At 42.8% G+C, this 25,936-nt stretch overlaps 2 protein-coding genes across 2 annotated transcripts in view; one reads left to right on the forward strand and one right to left on the reverse strand.

The window, feature by feature from the left end:
• Positions 1-3,534, forward strand: part of si:ch73-70k4.1 (snake venom metalloprotease inhibitor 02D01) — an 8,533-nt gene extending 4,999 nt beyond the window's left edge. The window contains exon 4 of the mRNA XM_031876738.1: positions 2,468-3,534. Within this exon, the coding sequence (XP_031732598.1) occupies positions 2,468-2,540 (73 nt within the window). The 3' untranslated portion in view covers positions 2,541-3,534. The remainder of the gene's footprint in view (positions 1-2,467) is intronic.
• A 679-nt stretch (positions 3,535-4,213) lies between these two features.
• The window catches only part of LOC116399526 (protein kinase C zeta type-like), a gene marked incomplete at its 5' end in the record, with an annotated part of 48,300 nt that continues 26,577 nt past the window's right edge, over positions 4,214-25,936 (reverse strand). The window contains 2 exons of the mRNA XM_031876740.1: positions 4,214-7,959; positions 15,505-15,620. Coding sequence (XP_031732600.1) covers positions 7,872-7,959; positions 15,505-15,620 — 204 coding nt within the window. The remainder of the gene's footprint in view (positions 7,960-15,504; positions 15,621-25,936) is intronic.

Genomic DNA, 25,936 nt, shown 5'->3' on the forward strand with positions numbered 1-25,936 from the left:
CCCCCCCCCCCCCCCCCCCCCCCCCCCTCAGCCCACATCCCTTCACGCTAGCAGCTACAGAGAGGATGACAGGAGAGGTGGATGAGTGTCACAGCTGTTAACCAGTTTATTGTTAAAGGTCTGCACCCTCAACAGTGGAGTCAAAGATTTATGTAACAACAATACGTCCGTCAGTGTATATTGAGTTGTTTAATACATAGTTATTAATAAGGGGAGCAGCTGTGTTGAACTTTATTTAGCCCTTTGCTAAGAATATTGATATTTTTTATATATTTATTGATTTATTTACATTTGTTGTTGGCAATGAAATGGCATTAAACTCTTTGTTAACAAAGAAAGGAGGATGGACTTTGTTTTTAAGTGAACAGCAGCTTTGGTAAGTGAACTGCTTTTTTCTTTTTGTTACATCTGCATAGCGCCCTGTTTGAATCAGTAGGGAACAGCTAAACGCTGCGGGGAGAGTTTTCAGCCTGCTGTTGGTTTTCCTGCTAAGCTAGTTTAGCGTAGCACGCCTCCCAGAACACACGAGCCTGACCAGAGTACAATGTTGTTCTTCCATGGTGGGCGTGTCAGACAGCACGTTGTCTGCTACGTTGGGTGGGTTACCAGGTTGAGCGCAGTGGCTCCACCGAGAGAACATTATATTTCCCACAATTTAAGCTTCTGCATTTTCCAAATGCACTAGTATTATTCAAACGTATTGTTCGGTTTGTAATACCCTCGCACCTAACGGTTCAATAGAATGTATTGTTACACTCCTAATAACCCGTAGCTGTGGCGTCATAATGAGGTTATTAGGAGGTGGTTCAACTGTAGTAGGACAGCACTGAAGGCCCAGGTATAAAACACACGGCCCGCCACTGCCCCATGTTCTACACGGGACTAAAAGCATTCTTGTTTTCTTTTAGGGGAGTTTAAATTCCTCCATGTGCTCTACTCATTGTGAGAGCAGTAACTCATAGTTACTGTAAAAGTTGACTACGTTGTTCACATCAGTTACACCATGAAGCTAAAAGGATATAATCAGGAAATGTGGCTGTTCCTCTCTGTATTCAGTTCCTTCTATCAAAGGCCCAAATAGTGGTTCTCCTCATGGTTCTGTCACTGCTTAGAGAACATACTGAGTAACTTTTACAAATATAACTTTTTGATACAGAGTTAAAATTGGCCTTTTGTTTTTACAGACATGTTTTTCTTCTTCTAGGCTGACTCAGCCACACAGTCCTCCATGATACATCATTGAGTACAGCACAAGTAGCCTTATTAGCAAGGCTATCAAAAAGTAGCCGTCCAGTGGTCACATGACCCTCGCCTTGCTTACTGTAGCTGTACCTTTTTAAGAGTCCACCCACGTTGGAGCCGGTGATCGTGTCATGTGTTAAATCTGGTGCCACCAACCAGATATGGAGCCGTTTCAGAGTCGGTAAAGACTGACATCAAGACCACGTCTGTTTAGTAGCAGAGGACTCAGGCTGCAGCTTTCATTTTTAGGAAATGTCTGTCACTTTGTCCTGTTGAGATGACAAAGGTGGTAGATCATATCAGCTGTAAGTCATTCTAATCATTTTATTTTGAAAAGGTTGGTTCTGTGAGTAGATGGATATCATGCTTAAAGTGAGCGTGTCTTCATCTGGTTAAAGTCTCTGCACTCCACTGTGTTCCACTGTGGTAGAGAGTGGTTCTGTGGTTCCACAGGTCGCCCATAGCTGATCACGTTTAATGTGTCTGATACATATTTAAAGGTATATGATCAGACTGATGTTTCAGGACTTGGATCAGGGCCAAAAAGAAGTCGATGGGGACATCCTTATTGGACACTGGTTGCTGTGTGTGAACAATTCTGTCTTTGTGCTGCTGTCCTGGCCTGGTCTGGTCCTGGTCTGGTCTTGGTCTGACTCTTGACTCTTGACTCTTGGTGGCTCTTGAGCTAGGCTCTCTGTAGGTTGGCCGGGCTGCAGGACCAGGCTGTGAAACAATGATGTGAATGGACACAGAGGAGGGCTGACCTCCACTCATACAGATACTATTTAATATACTTGGACTTGTGTTTGTTTTACAGTGATGTGTTTCTGTGAACATCTGAGGTGAGAAATAGACAGTACAGTAACGGAAACTAGATTCATATTTGATCAGCGCTCCCTTGAGTGACAGTTTAATCTGAATTTGTTCACCAGCAGTGATTGACAGCTGCGTTGGAGAGCCTCGGCTCTCATTGTGTTCCTTCGATCGTGGTGAAATTATGAAAATGGTGTTAGGAGAACTAAAAGGAGGCAGAGGAACCAGAATGTTTTCATAGATTATCTGTCCTAACTGTCAGGATACAGGGACAGTTTTATGAAAATAACTTATCATATTTGCACAAAGTTACCAACTGCCAGACAGCTGAGCCCAAATATGAAGTTAGTTTTTACCCCAAATCAAAGTTTACTGTCTGTACCAACAGCAGATCTCCTTCCTGTCTCTCCAGGTTCACCCAAATGGACTGTGATGGCCACCTGGCCCAGTGTCTGTCAGAGGTGAATGTGGACATGACCTGGTGAGCCGACAGGAGAAGACACACACACTCTCTCCAGGATCATATTCTGGGTTTCCCATGCGTCCTGGAAAACAGTTAACCAATTTTAGGGGTGGGTGATATGAACTAAAACTGATATGACAGTATTTTCTGAGGGTATTTGTGGTAACTGTATTATATTATATTATTATAAAATATAAGGGATACTCTACTCAAAACGTAAATCTGTGTAAATATGCTAAGAAAGCGAAACAATGGATGTTTATTGGCTCCACATAAGAATGAAAGCTGGAATGGACCCACGTGTGTTTTGGGAGAAGTAGCTGGCCCCATAATGTAACTGTAATGTTTGATGAGTCAGTAGCATTAGTAGCAGCCATGCTGCTGATCTCAGCAATACAAAAAATTTAGCTTTAAAAAAGGTTTTTTTCTCAGCAAAAATAGAAAACTCTAACCTGTTAACATGGTGCCTAAATATACTGTATACAGCAAGAGTCTGTGCCGAAGCGATGGACGGTAGCCTGTTCGTAACCGTAGACGTATGAACTGTGGGAGGGACGTAGCTCATCGGTGCTGCAGCTCCCTCGTCCTCACTTGTGTGCTAAACTAAAACGTGTGTGTTTCTCGGTGTAGACGGTATTGCAAAATCCATGTCATCACCAAACGTGACTGTGATGAAGCCCACCCTTCATCAATATTCCAGTCATTGAAAACACAGAGAGAACATGGAAAATGTCCTGAAAAATAATTTTAACATTTTCCTTTTCCCCTCTGAGAATGAACTACTATTCTATCAGAGCTCCCCAAACACAAAGTTATGTTCAACTATTACAAATATTTCAACTAAACTGTCCATGAACTACCGTTTGAGCATTAATATGATCATGAACATAAAATATACCATAGTATGCTCTGCTATAAAATATGTCATACTATAGTTTGTCCTAAAAGTAGTAAAATATGCCATAAAAACTAATAATAAAATGTATCATAAAATATGTCATAGTATGTCATTAAAATGTCATAAAGGAAGTCATGGTATAGTATGTCCTAAAATAAACTACAAAAAGGTAATAGTATGGTTTGTCATTAAATATGAAATAGCATAGTGTGCCATAGAATGGTAAATATGTCATAGTATATGATGTGTGTGTGACCATGGACTATATAAGAAGTGGACGTTGTCATGGTGACGTCACCCGTTGGTTTGTGTACTGATGTTTTGACGCCTCGAGTTCGCCGTCGCCATCTTGGATTACGGCCGTCGCCATGTTGTTTTTTCCGCAACCAATCAACTAGAGGTTGTCGCCTGGTCGTAACCATGACATTGACAATAACATTGACGCTCTCATCTCACACTCTGAAGAAAATGTTGAGCTTTCATTTTCAATGTATCGAGGAGAAGCGTTGTAAAGCTTTGACAAACTGAGCAACAATAGATCGATTGTCTCAGTAAGTAGTGAACAGGTCTCTGATCAGGTCTGACTCTATGCTGAAGATTTAATATTCATCTAGTCAACACTTTAAGTTCATTTTATCTGCATCAAATAAACACAGAAAATGGTGTCAGATGGTTCATATTAATTCATTGCATGTTTCTAGTCTCCCAGTATGAAGAGGGGTCACACACACACACACACACAGCTGTAGCATCTGCAAAGAGATTTCTGCTGCTGTCTGCAAAAAAGGAAGAACTCATTTCACGGAAAACCAGTATCATTTTTAATAATTACACATATTTACAAAGATGCGGTGAAGCAAAATGAAGCATATCCAACCAGCATTATTTTAGAACAAAAATCATGGAGCGACTTCATTTAGAGATAAAGATTCTCTTTCTCTTAGACGTTTGAGGCGCCTTCACTGTTCTGTAAAGTGGTTCATCCATTGGTCCCTCAAGAAAAAAAACAATGTGCAAATAGATCAACAAATCATAAACTCTCATAAAATGCAGCAAATGAGATGGAGTTTGGGGGGTTGGAGGAGGAAGCCTCAACTGTTGAAGTGATTTCTAGCTTCCTGAAGTGTGTGTGGTGTGGTGTGGGGGGGACGGGGGGACTAATCGGTGACTATGAAACTGTTTCATTATCTCTATCTGTTTCTCCTCTGCCTGTAAAGGCCCTACGGCTAATTGAGACCATTTGACTCAGGATCAGCTAATTAATCCTGTTATGAGGTTATCAAATTAGCACGGGTCAGATTCCATCAGCTCCATCTCAGCCAATGGAGAGCTCCTCGCCTCAGACCAGCACAGAGCTCTTTGTGTCGGGGACTCTAATCCGTGCTCCTAGTTCATATCAACAGATCTGATTCCGGCCTCACCACTGTGTTGCTTGCTGTGTATATGAAGTTACACTAAAAGCTAACTGTATACAGATGAGCTCATTTCAACAGTGCAGCACTGAGCTGACCCCCTGTGTTGGGTCACCCGGAGCTCCAGAACAACACAATACTCCAGATGAATAACTCTGAATGGTTAACTATGGGACAGAAATGGTGTTCCCTCTATGTTAAAGCTCTATATCACTCCATATCAATACAACTCCAATATTTCACCCCTTTGTGGCCCATGTTACCCTCCACTACAGAGGTGATGTGACAGCCAACTCGTGGGGTTGTCTTTCTACTGGAACCGGAGATTTGTTTTTTGGTAACTTTAATAAATCAAACCTTAAAAATAGCCACACAATCAGACCGCTGGCCATCGCTAAAACAATGTAATGCATTCAAATTCAATTCTCTCTATTTGAATGTGTCCCTCTGAAGTTCATAGTTGTGTACCTCTAGAGAAGAGACGTTAACTGTTCCACGGCACCACGCGCTCTCTGGTTAGCTGTGTATGGGCTGTGCTTGAATATGACCCGTGGTACGAGATGTTTAGTGATGTCATGTCATTTGTTTTGTTTTTTAAATTCTGCGTTGTTTATTTGATGTATGGTATATGTTATTTATCATTGAATGGTGACATGCTGTGTTTGAATGCGTTTGTCCTTGAAAACGCAACATGAAATATTCCAAAAAGTGTCTCGCAACACATCGGAGAGAAATAAAAGCTTTTTCTTTACCCTTCATGTGATCTGCGCTGCTTGTTAATGCGTCATGTGACTTGTTGCTAGGAGACAACGATGGAAATGTGCATGAGTTGTAAAGAGGAGTGCCGGTGTTTCACAGTTTGTTGTGGTAGAGTACAGGAAGATGCTCAGCCTCATGGCACGATGTGGACGGACAGACCGGATCAACTTTTTACAGAATGTTGTGAGAGACTTCTAGGAACAATCTGAGCTTATCTGTTTTCAGATATAGTAGACTTTTATTAATCATCCACAGCTATTCTAAAAAGCTAACGGGTCACATTAACGATGTGTGGGAGGTGACAGAACTACAGCTGTTATTCACAATAACCGATCCATAAGCTCCCAAATGTTTTGAGTGATTCAATTCTTAAATAATGTCTTAAAATGATGACAAAGTCCCATCACAAGTTAGTGTTCCTATAGTTTGAGGACTACGTGGAATGCAAACTTCAATTTGAAGTGAAGAAAAATACCAACAAACTAAAATGTTTGAAGTTAAAGCATTAAAATAAGAAGAGAAACATCGTATTCCTCTCCATATGACCAAACAATAGAACAAAGGAGACATGTGACTGAAGTGGATTCCTCAAATCAAACTGAATATCTGCAGTTGACATGTCCTGTGCTTTTATGTCAGAAATAACATGTTTGATATCTTTTGGTTTCCTGATGCTTGTAGAACTCAACACTGCTGCTAACACACCGCTGTCTGTCCGTTGTGCTGTACTCTACAGTCACCAGTGACAGTGAGTTTACGATGTCTTTGCTCCTGTCGGCTCAGCTGTCCAACAAACACGACGGCATTTCTAAAGACCTTTTATTCCCTTTAGAAATAAAACTGTTAAGAATACATTGACTGCAATAAGTCTAGGTAGAGCTGTAGTAGCACCATGTGAAGCCAGCCTTGGTGCGGGGATGGAAACACACAATGAGCCCAAAAATGGAAATGGAGACACATTTCCACAAGACAGCACGACCCACCAGTCACATGACATTTCCAACCGGCTGCAGATGGTCCCGCAGTGGCAGCTGGTGTAGAAGAATCTGAGCTCGGCCAGCAAGCCTGTACACACTGTGGAGGCTGAAGCCGACGTCCTCATTTAATGTGTTTCTGAAGCTGCCAGGCTGGGATTGGCCGTGGCCCGTGTACACCTTTATACCGATACGGGACTGTATGGACGACTCCCATCTGTGACATTTCTAAATGATCATGGCGTTGGGAAAACATCGCCACATCGGGCGTTATCTCCTACTGCCACCAGCTGTGGTCAAATGTGATGTTAGCTTGGTTTAAATAAACTGTTCTACAACGATTATCTGAATTGATCCATAAAAAATTTAAAGATCCAGTCATGTTTCAGGACTGAGGCAACTGTGCTCCAAAAGATGAGATCCCACTAATAATGTGAATGGTCTGGACCAACCCTGCTCAGAGTCAGCCGTGGTGTCAGCTGGTCTTTACTGGAGCCGGGATGGGTCAGGAAATGTTCTAGAAGACATAAGTGCAATCAGAGCCATGGTAATCAGTATGATCTTTGAGGCACTTCTTAAATAAAAAGTAATCAACACCCCCCCCCATTAGTGAAAATCCTACAAGATAAGAAAAAGAAGGTTGTGTTTAGGATGGAAATGTGCCACTTGCATCAATAAAAAGGCATCACTACCTACATTATAATACACAATAACTTAATGTGTTTTCCTTTGTCATTGTACATTCTTGTTTTGTGAGAGGCGTCGTGCCCCCCCCCCCCCTAAAGATAGAATGAAAGATAAATGAAACTAAAGACAAAAAGTGCATGTAAAATTTCAAGCTCTTCAGCAGAACTGTCATATTTCTCCAGGGATGTGCGACGGGTTGAGATGTGTTCATGACGGCAGGCACGGAATGAACGACTGTTCAAATCATGAAGCTTTGACATGAGGATGGACATTCAGAGAGGACGCAATGAAGCGGCGGGAGAAAAAGAACAGATGAGGGGAAGAAAACGGAAGGTCAGGGAATGTTCTTGAAGTCTTTGTTTTCCTTGTAGATGCCAAGAAAAGACGAGTTTGGTATTCCAACAAAACAATCTGAATGGTCCAGAAGGAACCTTTCCCGTTCTCCAGTTTGCTCTGCCTCGTTGACAAGGTCCAGAGGTTGAGGTCCTCCTCCCTGTGGTCCTTTACTCTTCCTCCTCCTCCTCCTCCTCCTCGCCTTTCAGAGTTGGCTTGCGAGTGTTTTTTGGCTGAGACGGCAGCTTGGACAGACAGTAGGTGGGCGAAGGAGGAAGCTGGTCTCCCCTTCATACAGACTCTTCTGTGGATAGCAGCAGGGGGTTGATGTATTCAAATCCCTCAAACTCTGACTGGTCTATTCTCTTGATGACGTCCCTGAGGAGAGGGAGACAGAGAAGAATTAGAGGTGGTGTTGTCATCCACAGCAAACCTGGATCAAGCTCTGAACAGAGAGCCCATATCGATACAGATTTCAATACCTGCAACCTGACCCATGAATCATTGTGCTTGTGATCAGTGTGTCATAGTGAGTTTGGAAAAGGGTCAACTATTTGTGGGGCATTTTATGCTTTGACTAAGTAGGAAAAAAAGACGGGAAATCTGGGAGAGAAAGATGGAGAAGAACCAAACCTCATGTTTCCTTAATTTCAGAAAAAATGTGCAATTTTGAATTTTTGCCGCCTTTTAGAGACAGAATGTGTCACTGCTGTGCAGAGAAGCTGCATCTGATCACGAGCACTACATTTGGTCCCAGTAGCTTAAACCAATTTTGATTTAAGAGTGTTTATATAAAATGTAGATGGATCGATTTTATTCTTATTATTAATTTCCACATGTGTGCCTCCAGAACAAAGGTACATTTATATACAACAACAACATCATTATGTTCTCGTGGCCTGTGGTGGTGGGGCCCAATGTGGGGCAAGTAAATCCAATCGGCAAGTTCAACTTTTGTGAATTTTGATCCACAGATTTGCAGCGTGACCAAAAGCAAAGCATCCTGATGCTGCCGATCTTTGAGAGAACAGACAGCCGAGTCCAGAGTGAAAGGTAGAAATACATGCTTTCAATAAAACACGTTATGTGTCGTAAAACAATTTGAAGTTTGCTAATCAAAAATAAAAAGGTTTTATTTTCCCTCTTCAACAATCTTCCATCAAACTAAATGGAGCACAACAATGAGAATAAAACCCAGGAGAGGTCAGACAGCTAGCCCTGCAAGTAGCCACTTCTAGAAGCACACATCTCACAAAGACGCATGGATTGATGATGCTACACCACTCACTGGTGTGACCGCGCCGAAGTTAAGCATCGATGCCGCTGCTGAATCGGGATGGTGCGTCTCCATAACTGGTATTCATCACACCTCCAGTGAGATGTGACCACCTCTGTAGCAGGATGCCAATCATCCGTCCTAACAAGCTTCCCGCTACATCTTTTTCAAAAAACACAATATTCTAGAAAACTTTTATCCAACATTTCCTCCAGGCCCAACCTTTCTGATTTCAACTTTTGCAACGATCAGTCATGAGAAAAACTCCACAGAGTATCTTTAATGTTCGGGCTAACTTCTGTCAACACAATCAGTTCACTCAACATCCCCAGCATCTCAAAGTGGAGGCAAGCAAACCAAGTTCAGCGTGCATAGATTACATACACATCCAAGAATTCCTACTATCTTCAATATGTTGACAAAGATAGATCGTTGGAGATAGGCTATGACTAATGACTGACAAATCAAATAAGACACTCCAAAACTTGAATATGTTTGACGCAAAAATAATATGTTACATTCATCATCAAGGCACACCGGAGACGTGAAACTTTTCTACAGTTTTTCAAGACAGACGTTGGCAGCGATGAGAGGTGGTCTACTTCTAGGAGAGAGACTGGAGACGTGTGACTGAAATCAGGATGACTTCTTTCTTTTGAGTGACTTGGACAGATTACCTTTGATAATACACTTAACAACAACAACTTCCTGTTTGTGTTGGTACCTGCTCCTGCTGTCCTGCAGAACGTCTACACCCTGGAAACCATCTGATGGGTCTTAATTATTTTCACTCAGAATAAATCTTTAAACCCTGTAAAATGGCATCTGAGACAGGAGGAACACGGTGTGGACTACCCAGTAGAGGAACTCAAACTGCTTCTTTGCTTCCATTAAAAAAGGCATAATCACAGGTAAATGGAGCGGAACCCCATAACTAGTGGGCTCAGAGTGGCTGGGTAAAAATAAACGTACTTCCTTAGCAACACTGCTGCTTCTCCTGCAGCAACAGGCTATTTACTCATCTGTGTGTGTGTGTGTGGTGATGGTGAGAGGAACTGAAGCCCAAGAAGGAGACCTCTCCCTGGGGAAAGGCCGAGAGGCTTTCTCCCTTCAGACACTGGGCTGGAGGGCTTTGAAGTAAAAACAATAGGTGTGTTCACTGCCCCTCCCCCCCGGTGTAGGGGGCCTCTGCCAGTGTTGAACAGGTTGCTGATACCACCCACATCGAGCGCAAGGACAAGTGAATGAAATGCTACAGTGTCAGTTCTCAGACTAGAATACTGATGAAGCAAGTAGTTCCCCTCCATCTGATCTCATGTGAAGTACTTTCACCGTAGGAGTGGGTCAACCACCAATACAAAAATTACTTTTAGAAAATAGAGTTTCTGAGAGAACAGAGAGGCAGAAAAAAAAAACACAAAGACACAAAAGAGAGAGGAGAGGGTTTGACCAAAACAAACAGTGTGTTCAACCAACGTAAATGTTGCCTTTTTCTCCAGGCTTGGATGACTTGAAAGCATTGCCAGATGCAGAATGAAGAGGATAGAAGGAGGAAGGGGCAGCGGAGAGGAGGGAGGGAAGTGGGAGGGACAGAACAAGTATTTTAAGTGGTTTTGGAAAACAAATACTAACATTTTGTTCCAATATTAAACCTACAAGACTGGAGCTATTGTCAGTCTAAGAAATGATTGTAACCATCTCAAGCATCAATGGTACACAGTAGATGTTACTACTACTGTGTGGTACTGAAGGTTTCACGGCAGAGTTTTGATTTGTTTTTATGTTGCATTCAGGCTGGTGCAATTTTAAGTTGATGAGAAGACGTAAGTGGAAACTAATAGGTGCAAACTGGCTTTGGGAGGGGTGAGGTGAAGTAAAAATGTTAGGGCAACAAAAAAGAAATGACAAATTATTTAACGTACACGGGCACAATGAATAGTGCAGGGACCTGACACAGTTCCAGGTATACTGTAGACTATATGAGCAGTGGATGTAGTCATCGTGACGTCACCCGTTGGTTTGTGGACTGATGTTTTGAAGCCTTGAGTTCGCCATCTTGGATTACGGCCGTGACCATGTTGTTTTTTTCGCAACCAATCATCGAAGTTACCATATTTGGAATGTGGAGGAGTGACGTAGAGACGCCGTATATGTAGTGACCTGTCAATCACTGTGTAGCCCCGCCCCAAAGCATACTCTGCTTTATGGTCTGTTTGACTTGTGAGTCTTGCACGGGGATTTGGGCATTCCAAAATAAAGAATGATGAATATAATAGACAAGGCAATAGTGTTGCCTGTCAATATTTGAAATAGATGGACGCAACATGACATGATTTTTTTATGGGGCAGAAATTTGTTACATCTAACATTATGATATCCAAACAGTGTAGGACCTGCATGACATGCATTAAGAACCAAGCGGACCTCCAAGGCCCTGAAAACAACAACCAATGACCAAGGCTACAGAAGAAGAAAGAAAGTACGCTTCTCTGGGCACTGGCTGAGGCAGGCCATTTTCGAAGGCAGGGAACTGGCATAGAAAAACTAAAGCCTCTCTCCCCCTCCCCCTCCCCACGCTGGCAAGGGCCCCCAGCAAATCTGGCTTTTAATGTCGCAATGTAAATCTCAAACATGGAGGGTTTACCCTTCTTTCTCCCTACACGGCTCCCACTTCTCTTTCTTCTCATGCCAAGCCCATCACGAGTGGGAGAGAGGGGAGACTGGAGAGCTTTTTTGCATCACTCCCTCCCAGAGCAGGAGTGGGCGACATCAGCCCCTCTCCTTGGTAACAGAGGGAAGAGAAAGGGGTGTGGAGATAAAGTGCGAGACGCAGGGAGGAGGCATGTGTCTTCTTTTGATGTGTCGTGGTGTTTGATGCCACGTTGATATCTCCACTACTCCACTGGCAGTGAGCTCCCCACCCCGTTCTCCCACTCATCTCCCTCTTCCCCTCACTGCACCACCCCAACCTCTTCCACAACTGCCTCCCTAAAAGTCTATCACGGACTCCCCTCGTCGAACGCCGTCACAAATGAGCTGGGATGAGCGGCAGAGCCGTCTCTTTGTAGGCCTTTAATGAGCTTCGAGGCTCACCCACTCCGAGGCTGGTTTGAAGTTCAGCGTCTAGTGAACAGCAGAGGTGTACGGCACATTCAAACTGAGCCATGGTAGTTACCCAAAGACATCTGTCATGGGTGCAGAGCATGATGGGCATTTAATAAGGCTCCAATTAACACTGGAAGCCCTTGCCATTTCACAATGGCGTAGTCATTGCTGTACATGTTCAAAAGTTCCAAGTTGCACAAGAAGGAAAAAGCCACGATGGTGTCTTTGTGTGTCTCCAAGTACAACCTTGCTGAACTGGTGGAGTATATACGAAACATGGCACCATATACTTTGGAGACAATCCTAATTCTGCTTCATTTCACAGTATGAAGTCAAGAAGGCTCTCAGTGCCAGACTTGCTGTGCACCAGCATGATCTTTTGTTATGGAGAGGGCAAAGACATGAAACCGTGCTGCAGCACCACCCTTCAGTGTGGGCGGGATTCTTAGCGGATTGCCGTAGCGATCCGCGTGGAACCGCAGTGACATCCTCTTCAATGCAACATTAGCTGAATCCTTTCATCAGCAACCAAAACAGAAACGTCTGCACTGTGAATTGTACAGCATAGCGTACGTAGTGTATCTATGGCGTAGTTTTACAGCCTGACATTTTTGAAAATCTGGATCGAGTGAATTTAAAAAAATGCGGTCACTATTGACGGTAGCTTGGCTATTTCAAAATGGCAGGTCAGTGCAGGATGTCCCATGTCGCGCTAGTGACGATTTCTCGCTGACCTGTGGTCTGCAGCGCTTTAACTCCACCTCAGCTCAGCTCGCTTGGACCGTTGTCGAGATGGTACCAAAATAAGTACCAGGTACTAACCTGATCTTTTGCTCATGGAAAACCAGAAAAGAGCGAGTCGAGTAGAGCCATGCTGTACCATGCAGTGGAAATGCAGAATAAGTGCCTAACAAAGTCCAAAACCCCCTGTCAAAAAAAGGGTGGGGGTCTGAAAACACTTCAGAGCAGACATTCACGTACACTTTATGTTTACAGTGCTAAGGTGCGAAAGTGAGCGAGAGTTTGGTGTTCTTCCTGAAGGTCTCTGTTTTCATTCTTCAGACTCAAACTCAAAGTGCAACACTGAATGTCTTCAGGGAAAGACTGTCTGATAGTGTCCACCTCATCCCCAGCTGCACGATTCCTTGTGTCAAGACTACGAAGAGTTAACAGACACAGCTGTGGAGAGGTCAGGGATTTCCAGGCATTTCACCGTAGTCAGTGTGGACATTCACAACAGGTGCACACACATTTGGCCCCTAGATGTGGTCGGACAACAAGTCATATCACTGTTTCAAGCATCCTGAATCCTTCATGTCTTGTTGCCCTCAACAGGGATTACACATACGACGTATCTGGTTGGATATAAAGCCGTGATTATTGTGGCCAAAAATATCACAGAGAACAGTATTCTAACGGTAATCATTAATAATAAATTTCTCCATGAACGCTGATGAAAAGCATGAACAATGTTTCATGCACCCAAATCCCTTCATAATCAGATTCTTACTCATTGCTTGTCATTGTGTGGGAAGCTGTAGGTAGCATCCTAGCCCTTAGTCATGTATAGGACATTATAAAGTGTTTGAAATCACAATCCTTTTTTAAAAAGCTCTTACTAAATGTCCTAATGTCGTTGATGAAATTGCTAATAATGATGCCTTTTGGGCGGAGTGCATGATTTACTAAATTGTTCCACTCAGCTCCTGCTTTTGATCAGTGTGGTTGTTGAGAAATGGTTTGCTAAAATCAGTCCAATAAAAGCTTTGCAGGAAAAATATAAGCGTTGTAAAATGAATCCAGCATGGACTGAAATGAAAATGTTGTCTGACATAAGCTTGGTAATATCTATCAGCGGGGCATGCCAAAGCCTTATGGAATCATTTTGTGACGGCACGGAGGAGAACAGGCCATGCTTGTGTTCTGGTCTGCAGCGGTGGAGCCTCGGACGTGTCTGTTGTTGTGCCAGATCTCTCCAGCTTTTTCTCTCCAAAGTTCAGTCTTAAACCAGCGCTCCTGTCGGATCCTGAAGGCTACACGTTCGCATTAATCAAAACAATGTCGCTGATGGATGAAGACGTCAATGTTGGGAACTCGCAGGGGGGGGGGGGGTTCTTTATTGGATGCAGAAGTTCTCTGGAAAAAGATGGCACAACATCCACCCACTGAAAACACGTCACGTCTTTTTCAACCTCTGTGTGACCATGAAAAGGTCTGATCACCTTTTTAACTGTACACATTCACAGCTGCCAAGTCCAATCACAGTTTGGTCCTGGGGCCACTAACACCAACACGTTTAACACTAACTGTGACGTGACGACCAGACTGTTATAAAAGCGAATACTCTTTTTTTTTCTTCAATGCAGCAGTAGTGTTTCCTGTGCTGCTTGTGCCGTATCATTACTACAGCAGCAGCACACAATGAGCAGTTATTGTTAACAGTGACAACTAGAGGGGAACAAAGACAGAAATGTTGAATTTAATCTGATTACTTTAAAAAAAACTAAAATGCCCAGTGTTCATTCACTAAAACTGTATAAAAATAGTTAGAATTTCTTTAGAGAAAATACAACTAAACTGCCCAGACTGTTAGGCAACTGACACTTAAGAATAGTCAAGAACAGGACGAGGTTGACTAACTACGGCACAATCATAAGAGGACTTTAGAAACAGGACTACTGAACTAGAACTACAGCCAACTGTTGCAGTCTACATCAAGTCTGTCCAAAATGTCATCACTTCATCATCTTATCCCTTTGTGATGTCACAGTGAATGTGATCAGTTCATCCTTGGGTCCAGCTGTTGTCGGCGTGGAAACATAAAAACAATAGGTGAAAAATGAACACTAGTTTTAGCTTGGGGGCCGGCGTCGCTGCCGATTGCTCCGCCCCATCTGTGACCTCAACACTACAACTACACTTGAGCCCCTTGCTGTGAGTCCCCCCCCTCCACTGCACGAACAGCATGACGGTCTTCAAACATGTTGAATGTTTTAAAAGGCACAGACATCAGCCAACCATAGAAGGGAACAGTTTGTCTCCTAGCAACGCAGGTTTTCGATTGCCACTCAAAGGAAGTCATGGGAAACACTCCCACAGGGGGTTAGGGTTAGACACGTTTCCACAAATAAAATAATAAAATATGTTTGAAAAACAGAACAATGCTGTAGCTGTAGTCTTATTATGTTTGATGATCATGACTAATTCAAAGATGATTTTAAATGTCTGATGTTTTTCACGTTTCACTACACTATCAACATGGCAGGGACCAAAAACCTGCCTGACTTATGTCATGATTCATTGCCGTCAAAGTTGTCATCATGTAGTTACTTGAAAAGTCACAAAACAGAGAAATGACAGACATGATGACAGACATGATGACAGACATGATGACAGACATGATGACAGACATGATGACAGACATGACCTGAGGCAAATCTCCAGTCCCTGCAAACACATCTTTAAACACAAGTGCTCTTAGTGATTCACATACAGTCGATTTCACTGGTATAACTTGTATTTTATTCAACGGCAGTACTTACGCATCGTCTGGTGTTAGCTGCACTGGTTCATTCGTAAACTGCGTGTCAAAGTTTTCGAGGCCGTAGTCATCAGTGATCTGAGGTTTGAAGGGCGGCGTCATCTCTTTCTTCTCCAGCTGAGGGGAAACAAACGCATAAAAGTCCTGTTATGTGTAACAACAGTTCTTTCTCAATATTGCAGAGAGGAGACCATGTAGAAGGACAAAACCCAAAGCACATCATGTGCTCTGAATCAGAACCTTCTACAACTGCAGGCTGTCTGAAGAAACTGCACATCCTCTGCTGACCAAAATAGCACAAAATAGAAGCGTCGCTAATTACCTAAAGGATGTGGAGCCTTATCTGGGCGGTTAAACTCCTTTTCCACGAGGTGTCAAATGTATCAAACCTTTTTAGCGGACATTTCAAAGGACTGAAGTGTACACTGAAGGAGGTCGTTTGCAACTTCGCTTCGTCAAACTAAAGGTGAGAACTGTTGCTGCTTTACAGCCCAGCAAAACCCTCAGCTATATCTTATTATTATTATTTATAGTATAGAGTATTTTGTGATAGTCAATTCAAAGCAACAAAAAAAAACCTTCAAATGTGGTGTGGGACACTGCTTCTTATATGGCATTTACCTAGCATTGTGTTTGTTACGTTTATTACTTTCTATTTGAAAGCAATGACCCTCTTTATTATTTACTTATTGTCAAGAAATTCCCTAAAAAGATCAAAACAAACAATGTTAGTTAGTTAATGTTACACCAGTCCTACTTTCCATTCTAGCAGTACATGTAGACATGAAGGTTAATCATACTTAGCAGAACCTGCTATATTATATATATATATATATATTAATATTCATCATTATCAGTCATATTGCAAGCCATTTTCCCTATTCTAAGCTACAGCCCGCTAGCTGCATGATGAGATTATATTAGGTGGATAGCAGCAGCCTGTGGTGTACAAGCTGGTAGGGTCGGAAGTAGGCGTTGCACCCTGCTGCCGCTGATTCAAAGTATAGAACATGGACACTGCCTGGCTCCAACAGCTCTCTGTTTGAGGCACCTTTAGCTAATTATACGCTACTTGGCCTCGAAAGTAATGCTACTATAGACTATAGTTACTACTGTAGATAGTAAGCTAGCTAGCAGGGTGTGCTAACTGATCAACAACAATTCCAGTTCATTCCATTCCCACACTTTTGCTCTTGTGATTTGAAAAAGGCTATAAAAAGACATGAACCCCAAACTCTTTATTTAGCAAGTATCAGTCTTACTACAGACCATGCACACCTTTCAGTACGTTTCTAAGTTGTGCTTGGACCTGGCGGTTCAGGCTTGAGGTTCAGCGAAGGGTTGATCTTACTAACGAGTACTGTGTTTGTCTTTATGTGCCACAGAGCTCCATTGTTGTCCAAGAACTATAGAAAACACACCAACAAGCCTCACTGTGGCCCTGGGTGACCTGTTCCTTCATTACCTTGAAAACACACACACACACACACACACACTGTAGTTTATTTTGACTCAGTCTCACCTACACCGTCCTCCTGACACAAATACTACAGCGAACAGCTGGTTTGGAACATAACTAAACCCTTTGTTTTTTAAATGACACTAAATATTCGTGAGTTTTGTTTAAAGAGTTGTAAACCAATGGGCTTTAAGCTGAGAGCCACAGACAGGAAGTAAGAAAGTAGAAATGAGAGAGACGGGCTAACACTTTGTTGGTTTTGGTGTTTACAAAAAGCTCTGGAAAAATGTGTGATTGTGGGCAATAGAACTAAAATGGACTTTACTGCTCAGGATCTGCTACGCCTATATTCCAATGAAAACCAATGTTGATGTCAAATGTTTTAATTGACTAATGAAAGGAAACTTGCACATTTGAGATGATTAAACAGTCACTGAATGGTGTGATATATGGAACATCAGGCAGCTTTAAACACTGGCTCTTTTCCATACGGTCAGAGCTGCTGGAGTAAAACACGGGCACCTTGTACATGACAGAGAAAGGGAGAGAAAAACAAGAGAACAGAGACGGTTGAGGCAGCGCAGTAATTGTGCCAGAGTGATTCAGCTGGCAGAGCTTTTGTCTGGTTTGTTTCCATGGTTTCACATCGGCCCCTCATCCTGTTAACTTGTGCACAGAGGACAATTTTCTGAGAACACAAAGAAGTCAGACGTCAGGTACACAGGTTTGCTCTCCATGCTGTTTCCTCGTTCTAAGAATATACACTTTTTTTTAAATAGTTAAAAGTAGGTTAGGGGGAGCTTAAATAGAGATAACTTATTATGGTTTTTGAAGGCTGATTCAGGTGCTGTCTAATAGTTGATCAATGAAATGAATCATAGGCTACATACACTGAGCGTTTTTGCACCCATCTTGAATGTTGTCAGCCGATTGATTGGCGTTATCAGTGGTTCTCACGACCACTCTAATGCGGCAGATGGCCACCCTGCACCTATTGTGAAAGTGAAACTCCACGTTGTGAATTGAAACAAAACAACTTTTTAAAAAGTATGTTGCGTAATTTGTTAGCGTAGGTGGTGTTAGTTAAGTACGTAAAATAAGTCTACCATTGACTTTTGTTTTCACATGGGACCTGAACAGCAGTCTCCTGGGTGAAAGTCCTGTGTTTGTTTGACCCAAGCATCCACTTCATACATGTATCCATGAACAGGATACTGGAGCCCAAGATGCTGCCTATTCAGTCAAATGAGAACGGCAAGAAAAGTTTCTAGCTTTGAGGTTACTTCAGGGGTGATGCAGCCCACTGAATATGTGCAGTAGTGTTAATCCCATCATGCCTCTGGGCCAGCTGGGTGACGTGAACAAACATGGTGATGTAATTCAGAACAAAGTGACTTTTCTGGGATTTTATAAGGATTAAACCCTCATAACTTAAAAATATTCTGATAGTAGTCATAATTGACCATGTTTATAGCTGGAGGTGTCAAGTCAACAGTTTTGCAGATGTCTCTTTTACAGTGGTGGTCTATGGGAAAAAATATTTTTGGGCTGCATTGCATTGCAGGTCAGTAGGTATGTATACATATATATGTACGAACCCCGGGACCCTGCCGAACCCCGGGTCCTGTTAAGTTTGATGGTCCTGTTAAAAACCCCGCTTTTAAAAACGCTGCCCTTTGATGCTCCGAGCAGCACCATTTTGTATAAATTCTCCACAACAAACATGTTGAGACGCATTTCTTGTATTTAAGTTCAAATTGTTGCTACATTTTAGCCTGACAATTTACTAATTTTATGACAAAGTTGACATTTTCCCCTTTTTTATTTTGTATTGTCAGTAGTTTGGAAAGATAGGACACCCTCGTGTGATCTTTAGTTCTTTCTGATCATGTATAATTTTCTTTTCTAGATGTATTATGCTCTGTGAGTCGCCGTGAACTGATGACTGTAACAATTCTCTCTCTCTATATATATATATGTACAATGTACATACTGTATATATAAACATCGAACAACAAGTTCGGAAATTTGTGTTTGGTAGATTATTTCTCTGTTGTAACAATGCTTCTTGGCAATAAATGTTATACCGTTGGAAAGCCTGTTTATTTACCTTTCAAACGGTGCCCCATTTGTAAGGAACATGCATTTGTGGGATGAGCAGCACAGCTGAGTATGTGGGTTGCGCCCATGAAAAATTTGCCAAATCTTCTCTGCCAATGCCAAACAGCGTATTCTGCTGTTGCTATTGACTCTTGTTTGGTGTTGTTTGGTGGATTGGATGATTGAAGTCTATCAGTAACAAGGAAGAAACAAGACATGTTGGCAATTTTACAATTTATTCATTTAACAAACAGGAGCCTCAGTAGCGTGTGGAAGAACCATACACAACCACAACAGCCTGGCACCTCCTCCTCATGCTGGTCACCAGCCTGCTCACACACTGCTGTGGGATGGCATTCCACTCCTCAAGCAGGATTTGTCGCAAGTCAGCCAACATGGTTGTGTTGGTCACTCTGGCACAAACAGCTGGTCCCACAAGTGTTCACTTAGGTTGAGGTCAGGACTGTTGGCAGGCCATTCCATCCTCTCTACTCCCACATTCTGGAGGTACTCTCTGATAAACCTCTCTGTGGGGGCGAGCGTCTTCATCTTAGAGGATGGAGTTCGGTCCCAGACTGTGGAGAAATGAGATTGCCACTGGTTGCAGAATCTCATCTCGATATCTGTCTGCATTGAGATTGCCTCCAATGAAGACGAGCCTCGTTTTTCCAGTGATGGAGATGCCGCCCCACACCATCACACTGCCTCCACCAAAAGGTTTTGGTGCAGCAATCAGCATAGCGTCTCCCCGTCTTCTCCTCACTTTGACCCTACGATCCAACTTCCTTAGGCAGAATCTGGACTCATCGCTGATCATAACGTTCCTCCACATGTTCAGGCAGAGAAGATTTGGCAAATTTTTCATGGCCGCAACCCACATACTCGGCTGTGCTGCTCATCCCAGAAATGCATGTTCCTTACAAATGGGGTTTGAAAGGTAAATACAGGCTTTCCAACGGTATACAATTTATTGCCAAGAAGCATTGTTACAACAGAGAAATAATCTACCAAACACTAATTTCCGAACTTTTTGTTCGATTATTTTGTTCGAATAAGGTATTTTTATACATATTTATACAAAATACTTTTTCAGTAAAAACACACAAACAAGGTAATGTCTCGTTTTGTAAGATTCACAAAGCACTTTGCAATTAAATGAATAACTTAATTACTCATTTGAATTGCATTGCATTTAAGATGGGATATTATTTGGACAGACATAATGGTGAGAGTGGGTAATATGCATACAAATGAAGTAATAATAAAGATAAAAAGCTGTCAGGTACACAAGGGAGTATTCCCTCTTGAGCTGCTAAATGGCTTCGTGTGAAACGTCTTGAGCAGGAAGTGTTTTATTTGAGGGTGAAACGGCGAACTGAAAGCCACTGAAATGAACTGGTGAATGGATACAGTGTTATCATTAGAGTGTCCGAGTGGTGGGGACGACATGATGTGTCATGCTAAATATATCAAGACAACAGGTAAACATGGAGGAAGTGTCGAGGTTGCATTTACAGCAGATTAAAACAGGGAGTGTTGTCACTAAAACACAATGTGACTGAAGGCTCTGTACAACACATGGAGCTCTAGCGTGAGTTCAGACAGGAAGACTATACTCTTGCATGCCCAAGCTTGTAGTTTAGTTCCCATACATCTGCCATCACTCCTCATGCATGCTCACTCATTATGTCCTGGCTGTTATTGTTTGGGGCTGTCAATCATGATATCAGCTGTTTAGATCAGCTGGTCTCTCTAGCCAATAGCACAACGACACAGTGACATGGTTACGCTCTTAAATATGATCGTCTCTCTACCTTCAGTACGTTCATGCTGCTGTTACGCAACCCTCCACCTCCCTATCTCCGCCCAGTCTTTGCAGATTCATCAGCTTTATCATTCCATCAGCCTCACCATCACCACCACCAGTGTCTGGACTCCACGGGGGGATTTATATTGTTGCCGCTCAGGGCAATCACAACTCGATCACAAATCTCCTCTTCGAGTTCAAGCGCCAAAGAATTTCTGTGTAACTCATTAACGCAGCATCTGTCCTAGTAAATGTTAACTACTCATTCACTGGTCTCTCCCGATTGAATTAACCACGGTTTCTATGATCCATGATCATGATCTACAATTTTCTAACCTTAAAACAGCACGGCACGGATATATCATGGCACGCCTTTAATAATTTAACATAATTCAAAAATAAATCCTTTTTTCCCTCAACGCAGCAGAACCAGAGACATCACCTTTGTTATCCGACGTGATCTTCTGTTGCTGAGAGACAACTCAAAGGTAATTTTCACAACTTTCAAACTTCAAGCTATTTCCAGTCCCACTTCTTGTTTACCAGTTGTTTGCTGAGTGAGTGTGTTTAGTTGCTACAACACTCTCGGTCCTCCTGCTGCTTTTTGCAGCAGTTTCTGAGCTAGTGTTATTGGTTCAAAGTGCTCTGTGGGAACAGCTTCAAACAAACAAACAACACAAAACCACTCACTTTCTCTCTTTATACCTCTTCCTATCACTCCCTCTTCATCAAATTGGCGCACCTTCCCCCAGTCTCTCCCTGCTAATTTTTAGCTTTTTTCAGCACCTACCTACACTCCTCTGTCAGTTTCACCCCCTCACATCCTGTCTCCATCTTCCTCCTCTCCGTTTGTCTGCATCTTACTCATTGTCAATTCTTTCATCTTTTCACATCCCTCTCCTCCTACTTTCCCCAGTCTGTCTGATGTCTTGTTGGGCTGACTGAAGCTCTGTGTGGTGGTAATGACACACACACACACACACACACACACACACACACACACACACACACACACACACACACACACACACAGGGAGCACCCCTGAGGTCAAAGGGGGACATGAAAGAGGTAGTGCCATGGCTATACAGGCTATCCATGGGTTCTCAGATCACAGCCCCTGCCAGAGTGTGTAGGTGTGTATGTGTGTGTGAGAGAGGTGTTCCAGTGGCATCGATGCTTTCAGGACAGACTTGGACGACGTGACAATCAGGCTGATCAGAGGCAGCCGTTAATGTGACTGCAGACTTCCCACAGTCAGCACATGTGAGGCTGTGCGTCACACACTCTACTGTTCTCACTTCATCACACTGAGTGGAGCTTTGGCTCTCGTCGTCTGTCCGCAGTGTGGAAGTACGTCTCTATAAGAAGCGGGACAATCGCCTTCACATCTATCTTTCATAATATCTGTACAGATCTGCTGTCAGACTGTGAACGTCCCACAGATAAAAGAAGTGAATTGTTTATGCGCACAGCTTGCTTTAATGGACGAAGGGACCTTTGTGGGAAGAAAACACGGTGCTGTGTGAACAGGCTTGTTGTTATTTTTCTCTTTTGTTAAGCTAAGTGCTGAGATCTAGGAACATGCGACACGTTGACAACAGAGATAGGACAAGAAACACGAGCGGTCGGACAATCAGACAAAACAAGCAGTTCAGCCACAAAACTCCAAACTATGGAACACCTAAGTGCTGTAGAAAGCCAACACTGTGTGGGCACCTCTACATTTTACTCTTTGCTGTATCGTGACTTGTTCTTGCTCACCGGCACCTCTCACAAGCTTCCGGTACTCTCCTCTTTCCTGTCCATATCAGGTCATCCGGGTGATTCATAACGACTAGTATGAGCAACAGCTAGTGACGTAGTGCAGACAGTGATGGGGGAGGAGAGCTGCATGGGTCAAACAATCAGGACTTTCCACCAGTGTTCCACGACTTGTTTACATATTTTCATTACTTAAGTTTATGAAATTATTTTTTTTAGCCCAACGATGATGTTTTTCTCAAATCTAACCAAGTGGTATTGTTGACTAAACCGAACGTTACATTGTTTAATGTGCTAATAAGAGGTCATGGTCATTTTATGTATTTCTGTGAGATCACATTGGAAACATTTGAGTTCTGCCAACCAGTCAGCGAACACTTTGGCTATCATAGCAAGATGCTAAACCAGACATCCCAAACACCTTGAGACAGTCCTGACTTACATTGATTAGTTATAGCATAGTAAAACAATAAGTACTGATCACTGTGAGACATTAGTATGGTGTGGTGTGTCTAGCCTACATGAATTATGGCTGCTGTAGTTTTTCTTAGTTGTGTACAGCAGTGTCACAAATTGATAAAATACTACGGCAGTGACTCGTAGCTACGAAGTCGTAGAATTAAACCAATTACGGGGGAAAATAAAAGCATCCATCCATGACGTGGGTCTCCAGTGTCCCGTGACCTGGTGAACATCCAGCCACAAACAGAAACCTTACTGCAGGTAGGAGGAGTGGGGAGGGAAATATCATTCCTGTCTTTTGAGATCGAAGCAAAGCCTTTATGCAAAGTCTGCAGGAAAGAACACTACAATCAAACTTCACCCATTCTCATCTGGCCTGTACCAAAATACTAATTGTGCATAGAAGTATGCTGCCAACCTCTGGCTCTCTGGTGTTCTTATGGAACAGAAAGATAAAGTTAACTATTTATTGGTAAGACAAAGATGCACCCACATCATGCACTACAGAGGATGGGTGTCTGGCTTCCTGCCTGAGTGTGATCTCAGTGTCGATGGAAAGGAACTCACAATAGTGAAATCCAGTTGTACCCACTTCCAAATGATACATTTCTTCTCAACGCTCATCAACTTGACAGTTCTCTGGCAGTGAAGAAGTGTGGATTTGGCGAGGGCATGAAAGAGGACGGCAGGTAAATGATATTCAAATGTGTCATCTCTTCAGAGAGAAAACCCGGCGCTCCCTCAGGAACCGTCAGATGAATATTAATATGTGGTAACAACAGTAGCGGTGTGCCAGGCCTGTCAGGTCTGGAGACAGGTTTGGAGTTTGAGGGCAGAGAGCGTCACTTCTCCTCCTCTCACAGCTTTGTCAACTTGTTTTTCCTCCGTGCTACACGGGGGCCTCGTCGCTGGGCTCAGGATTCCTCTCCGCTTTGATATCTTTCCCCAGTTTGCCTTTGGTGTGTACTTCACAGGCTCTGTGGCAGCACTCATTAACTCACTCTTGACAATTGTTTTCCCCCTCTTTTATGCCGGTATACTACCTACCACCCCAGCTAATTGTCCCATCAAGAAAGCACCAACAATGAGGATAGAGAAGTGGCCTTAATTCTCTTTTAATTAGCATTCACGCTAATGTCTGATAAAGTAGAATATTAATGGTGCTTTCATAGAGTCATTGTAAACTGGAAACAAGTGCACTTGCAACATTGTAGAATTTAGAAGATGAAGACTAGAAGATTATACAATAACTACAATAACTACATACAATACAACAACTAGCATCACAGCTGCTAATACAGATATTCTTAATATTGACATTTGCCTATACAACGATAATGACTGAGCCAGAGGCTGTCAGGTCTGCAGAGAGCATCATTGGTTCCAGCCTGCCCTCCATCCTGGACTTGTTCACCTCCAGATTCAGGAGATGGGCTGGAAAGATCACTGTAGACCCTTCACACCCAGGACACGAGCTGTTCAACTCCTCCCCTCTGGTAGGCGCTACAGAGCTCTGTACGCCAAAACCACCAGACACAGGAACAGCTTCTTTCTGCTGGCCGTCACTCTGATGAACAATAAATCAGACAAACTGCACTATACCTCCATTCTGCACTAATATCCCCAATCCATTGTTATTGTTGTTGTTCTTTATGCTCATATATATACTTTAGGATATATATTTATACTCTACATAGTAGTTAAATGTTTATGCTAACCTCTGTTCTACTTTGTTGTCTTTAATGTCCTTGTAAAGTTTCCTTGTATGCATACGCATACATGGCCAATAAAGCTGATTCTGAATGGAGTTATGTGAAGTCAATATTGTGTTTGTTACGTTTATTACACAGCTGATGATCAGTTTCATCTGCAGTCCCTGACTCCTCGTTTGAAACAACGCGTGTGTGATGTGATGGGAACCAGTTTGAATGTTTGCCTCCCATTGATTCTGATTATAAACTACTTTACATCATAAACCATAACCTTCTGGTTTCTTCAGGCTTTCTGTCCTAAGAGGAATACTCTTAAAACTGTAAATTGAGCATTATTAAAATGATTATTAATAAATATGTAGGGGACGACCGAATTCACGGGGCCCCTTTAAGGAAAGGGGCGTAACCCTGGTGACAGGGGGGGGTTAAAGGGTGGCAGGAAGTGAATGTGGAGACATGTTTGTATGGATGGAAATAAACTGCCACAAGGTGCAGCCAAAGGGAATACTCGCCTCCTTGTTTCTTTCCACACTCCTACAAATATATATTATGATAACTATATACATACTCAAACTAAAGCCCTGGACCCATCGTGAATGTAGTTTCAGAAGAAGCGAAACTGAAAACACCCCTTTTCTTAAATCTATCTGGATGAATGGAGGCCCATTGATACCATCCAGTCACAATGAAGTTCCACTGACCATCACAACCACATCACCTCACGGTGACCTAAACTTTGTTCATGTCTGTCCTAAGTGTACATTGCTCAGCCCCGCTGGTGAAACACGACTATATGCAGATGTAAAGATCGTTAATATTGTATAGCTGCTCCTTCTTTCATGTTCGCTTCAGACGAGGTTGTGCATCAGGGCTACGGCCATCAATCACGTAACTGCAACCTCGCACACACACACACACACACACACACACACACACACACACCCAGTGCTAAGCATTCAGTTGCAGATATGTGTGTGCATGTGTGATTAAGAATTCACTTTTGTTGTTCCACAGAGGGGGAAGGCACTTCACTCCACCGAGCAGTAGTCTACACACGTCTATAACTATATCATGCATGTTTTATCACACACACACACACACACACACACACACACACACACACACACACAC

Source organism: Anarrhichthys ocellatus, unplaced genomic scaffold (assembly GCF_004355925.1).
Source record: "Anarrhichthys ocellatus isolate YVR2014 unplaced genomic scaffold, GSC_Weel_1.0 scaffold114, whole genome shotgun sequence".
In the NCBI taxonomy this organism is placed as follows: Eukaryota; Metazoa; Chordata; class Actinopteri; order Perciformes; family Anarhichadidae; genus Anarrhichthys; species Anarrhichthys ocellatus.